At 46.1% G+C, this 5,183-nt stretch overlaps 1 protein-coding gene across 1 annotated transcript; it reads right to left on the bottom strand.

Annotated features, from left to right (window-relative positions):
- Positions 1 to 1,268: 1,268 nt before the first annotated feature.
- Positions 1,269 to 4,368, bottom strand: LOC112293319 (uncharacterized). Its single transcript, XM_024542594.3, has one exon. It carries the CDS (start codon positions 3,017 to 3,019, stop codon positions 1,472 to 1,474), a length of 1,548 nt encoding a protein of 515 aa, XP_024398362.1. The 5' UTR covers positions 3,020 to 4,368; the 3' UTR covers positions 1,269 to 1,471.
- Positions 4,369 to 5,183: the final 815 nt, after the last annotated feature.

Genomic DNA, 5,183 nt, shown 5'->3' with positions numbered 1-5,183 from the left:
AGCAGTACGTCAAAAGAGGTTGGAAAAAGGTGCCTTGAAGCTTGTCCCCAGGCCCCAAATTCCCATGGCCCTTCCGAAGGATAAATTCTTGTCAGACCCAGCAGAAGCGCGCGCTTTTAAAACCGGCACATTTCGTAGAGTTGAAATTGGAAAGATATTGTACAAGCGGAAATTGCATGAGTTGAATGTGTGTATGTGCATGATAAATAACTTGAACTGAATTGGGGTGCCGAGGGACTCTAATCATTGAGGTACAAATAAACAGTAGGGATTTAGGTGAAAAGAAGACTCATTTGGGAGCGTGAAGGATCTTTTTCTCATGAAATCTTTGTACGAAAATTTAAAGCGGCGATATATATATATATATATATATATATATGTGTGTGTGTATATTTACGAACTGACTGACCAGTTCCACCTAATCCACCATTATGGATTGAATTCTTTTCACAACTTACCCGCAGCTCGGCCATTCGGTTCTGTGCAAATAGATTCGCAGTCATTCGGGTTCACAATGAATTCGTTGGCTTCAAAGCCAGGTCTGTGGGTTGGGCTAATCTTAAATCCACTGCCAGCTTCCTGTTGCAGTAAAATCTTTGGTCTGCACTGCGGTGGCAAGACTTACGCACCACTCCTTTAAAATCAAGCGACATTAATCAACATTCCTACCCACACGGAAAGTTCAAAGTGACAAGAACTGTTGGCAATTAGGGTCTGATTCCACGCAGCTAACGAAGATCAGATCCACTACCAGATCAGAGTATGTGTCTTCGATAGCTGGGGCGAAACCTTGCCATTGCTTGCGGAGAGAAACCAGTTGAATCTTCGCCTAGGGCTTGGCACCTGAGAATGGTGAATAGGCAGGACACAATCACAGAATAATTTCCTGAGAAAAGGTCAGAGGTAATGCGAGGTGATATTGCTTGATCTAGATTGAGGTTTACAAGTGTGATTTGTAGAACAGTTCATATTCTTGTTGAACTGGATGATTTGAGCAACAAGAGGGTCTTTTATCATTTGGAAAGCAGTTTTGTTCCAACAAACTAACATGTATCTACAACCCAAATACATAGGTACAAAGCATAGGTCAAACGTCTCTACACAGTTTCAAGTCAAGATGAGCTACAAGCGTATGGTAATGTGATCGCGAAAGTAGACTAGTACTAGCTATTTTTTTTCGTACAACACAAAGTGATTCGATCATTAGCTGATGAACATCGATAAAACGCAACAACAGACTGGTCAGTTAGAATAGCACAACACGCAAATTTGACACAAGCTTCCAACTGCTTATCAAAACATTGTTTTAAGTGTATTGTATCCATGTACAATGGATTCTCAATGGCCTGAAACTGACCTAAATCCTCGTGATGCTCTCGAGCCAGGACCGTCGCTGATATAAAGTACCAAAACTGGAGCGACCTGTCTATGATTAAATATTCACAAGCAGCCTACTTGATAATAATACACACTAATTCTTTCGCAAAACGCTGGGAGCTGCAGCAGCTTGGGTCGAAGCTGCGCGTGGGGGACATTGCCGAATTGATACCAGACAAAGCTTCTGCTTGAAGAGCTGCTGCTGCAGCACCTCTGACAGGATGAGAGGACTCGTTGCCGCCCGTACGGACAATGCTGGAGATGAGTCGCCTCCCAGAGAGGTATCTCCCTTTCGTTTCAATCCCTGCTTTGCTCTACTCCCCTGAAGTGGGAGATTCTGCCCGTTTGATGCAGTTAGGGGAGCGTTGTCAAGTGTGTCACTCTCAAGGATCTGTACCTGCAACTGAAGGAACTTGACGTATTCAATCGCTTCATCTAACATGGTGGCAGTGTCCATCTTGTTACCTCCAGGAATAAGCTTCTCCAGAACTCTGATTCTCTCGCTAATTTTCTTCCTTCTATGTCTTGCGGCGACGCTCTGAGGCTCCACTGAAGTTGCTGCCGGTTTACCGTTGCACAACCTGCCCTCCTCTGGCAGACCCGGAAGCCGAGAATAAGTTGACCCACCGGCACCTGAGAGGTGACTTGGTGACAACTTTCCCTGGAAAGAAAATTGCCGGCTAGGTATTGATCTCGACAACGAACTGAGCTGTGTAGAATCAAGTGTCGGACTAGTTTTCGAAGCAAGTGAGTGACGCAGGGAGTCACAATGTGCTGATCCCTGCTGAAGGGCTTCACCCCAAGTTCTAGGACGTTTGAAAGTCGGAGGATCGGATGACGATTTAACAGGAAGCACATCGTAGGAAGGCATGTCCTGAGTCAACGCCAGAACTGTGTGCAGAGTATTCCTTCCGACACCGGCTTGTATTTGGTTCTGAATCCACATTTCATGAACAGGTGGCAGCGAGACCGCCTGATCGTGCTTCAACATGTCCAGATGCGGCCTCTGAGGCTGAAAATTGCTGTCATGAGAGTCTCTAACCAGGGTTACGGAGGAGGATTCATTCAGGTTAGTGAGAACGTTCTCATAACTGGACGGAGCACAACCCCCACTTGTCTCCGACCTCCATGTCTCGGTGGTCGATAAACTGTCGCTTCCTGAGGAACTAACTACCTGCAAGCAATCGCTCGACGTAGGCAGTGAAACATCTGGCTGAAAAGTGACCGAGTCCGAAAAAGATAGGTTTGAATAAGGGTATGGATCCTGATAATATGTTGAGTACAGTTGAACCAATTGAGTCAACTCATAGTTCCCTAGAGATTTGTATGGATCAGCGTTCAGAGCTGCCATCATCTCCACGTGTCCTACAGTGTCGAAACCTGCTTGACTGTATTGCAAACTTTGCTGAACACAGCTCTCAGCTTGCCAAGATAACAGCCCTTTTCCGCTACTTTGCTCGTTCAAAAGCAGAGTCGGATCCGTAGCCGACCATGACACTGGTACTGGAACACCGTGACTTCCAGGTATGACCTGCTGGTAGGCTGGAGTAAAAGAGTTCAAATCCTGAACTCCAGTATCGTCGTAGAGAGGAACATCAGAAGGCCTGATTCCTCTGTGCACGTGATGCATATCTCCCATCATTTTAGCTGATTGCACCTGAAGCCGAGCTTTAGAAATGAGAAGAGTTTTAAAACTCGCTTAAGGGTCTCAGCAACGAGTTCTCCAGGTGCAGCACGGTCGCAAGGCTCAGGCATGTGAGGGCTGCATACAAGTTTAACGCACTCTAGGCCATGCAGCTGATCCGAGGAATGAATTGGGCGATGATCATCCAGGTGCCTAAGCTCATACTAACTCTCAGCGTGCCAAAGAGCGACAACACTGAACTAGTGAGAGAGAACAAAAGGTATCATAGATCCTGTTAAACCTCACGATGATATCAACTTCAGGAACAGGAGAATTGGGTAGAAAAAAGAAGAGTAACTGCGAAACACCATTTACGCTGCGACAGTGAGATAGAACGCAGCAACTCTCTTTAAACACCGATTCAATAAACACAAGGCAATGAATACCAAGGATTAAACAGTGGACGCCGCTGCTAACGCAAGGTGGTCAAACAAGAAAACTACAATGCAACACAGACGGCGCGTTTGTAGATGGCATAAAGGAGATAGCTGCCCACGGCCCGCAAGCCACTCGCAGCCAGGGTAATGACAAAAGAGAGAGAGCTCGCTAAGGGATCCAAAGGTTCACCCCACCTAACTAAACAACAGCTTCGACGTCCACTCAAACTTTGCTACAACACCAGAGAATTACAAGAATCAGTGTTCCCTGTCAAGCAAGACTCCCTAGGCTTAGAGCATTACACAGCAAACACGCAGGCTTTCGCGTAAGTCATGGTGCGCAACCTCCCGAACGGTCTCACACACGACAGACTTGTCGACCTAACACACCCAATCGACCCATGGACCACACACCGCCTTTACTGCCACCTCTCATTTATCCCAAAGATCACAATCCTACAAGAACGAAGTCCCAACTCAGCTTCACCATCCCACGGCAAAGCTCAGGTTCAAATTATTCATTCCCGAAACTCAGAAGAATCGCTTATAAGTCTCCCATCAGGTCAGTAATCGCGCACTGCTTAGGTCCACACCTCGATTCAACTTCCCCCGCGTATCCCCTATTCTCACTCACCAAATCAAACCAGACAGCACAATACTGGCCAAACAAATTCCACCACGCGAACAGAACAATAATGTGGTTGATAGGGGGAAATTTTATAAAGAAATCCAAAACTATCGCTAGAGTACTCAGGACAAGTATTTGCAGACGCTGAGAAGAAGCACCGGCCGACCAACGGAGTAGCAGCTGAGCCGACTAGTTGACGCAAAGAAACTCACAAGCCAGCAAGCTCTGAAATAGCACTCGTGATGCTGCGCCACAGTATACGAAAGCACAGCACATGTCTGACAAACAGAAGAAGAACCGGAAGGAAGAAGAAATGCCTACGGGCTATGCAGGTTGATAGCTGCATTGCTAACGACGACCGAACGAACGAACGAAGAAACGAAGTGAGAGCTTATCATCCTCCGTCGCCGAGTGACATCCACGTTCGTTCACATTCCATTTTTGGTGTTGGAATTTTAATTAGGGCTGTACCCTTTTTCATTAAAGATTAATCATAGAGTACCACCGCGTTACGCTATAAATGGCCCCTCCTCCCTTCTCCCCCCTCCGCTTCCGTCTCCAGGACTTTTCTGCCCATAACTGCTCTCCTCATTGAGACGCTTCGACTGCGGAGCCATCCTCCTCCTGCCTCTACTACTATCTAGAACTTTGGTGGAATTCGAGTGAGGTGTTGAGCCTCAAATTCCATTGCAAGGACTGGGTCTATTATAGAGAGAGAGAGAGAGAGAGAGAGAGAGAGAGTGTGTGTGTGTGTGTGTGTGTGTGTGTGCCCAATTGCGCACTTGCTCTAGTCAAGGACAAGGCGTTGTAATTTAATCACCACCTTGACATTTAATATCAGATTTTGAAGCATATATACACACTATTTGTTTTTTTAACTTTTTTTATAGAAATTTAAGATGATTTGAGGATTCACTAATTGGTTAATATAATTGAAAGGTGCGGTTCATGTACACATGTGCTAGACAGGAGTCACAATGTGCATTGTATGAAAGCAGGTGTGAAAAGGGACCTGATCTGAAGGGAGCAAATCAGTTTAGCCCTAATTCGGCACCTGAAAATGGGAAAGATCATGCTTGGCCAATGGGGTAGCCGAAGCAGTTTGATGGGGTTCATG

Source organism: Physcomitrium patens, chromosome 16 (assembly GCF_059467195.1).
Source record: "Physcomitrium patens ecotype Gransden chromosome 16, ASM5946719v1, whole genome shotgun sequence".
Lineage (NCBI taxonomy): Eukaryota > Viridiplantae > Streptophyta > Bryopsida > Funariales > Funariaceae > Physcomitrium > Physcomitrium patens.
The sequence above is the reverse complement of the archived record's forward strand: the minus strand, read 5'-3'. Positions and strand labels throughout refer to the sequence as shown.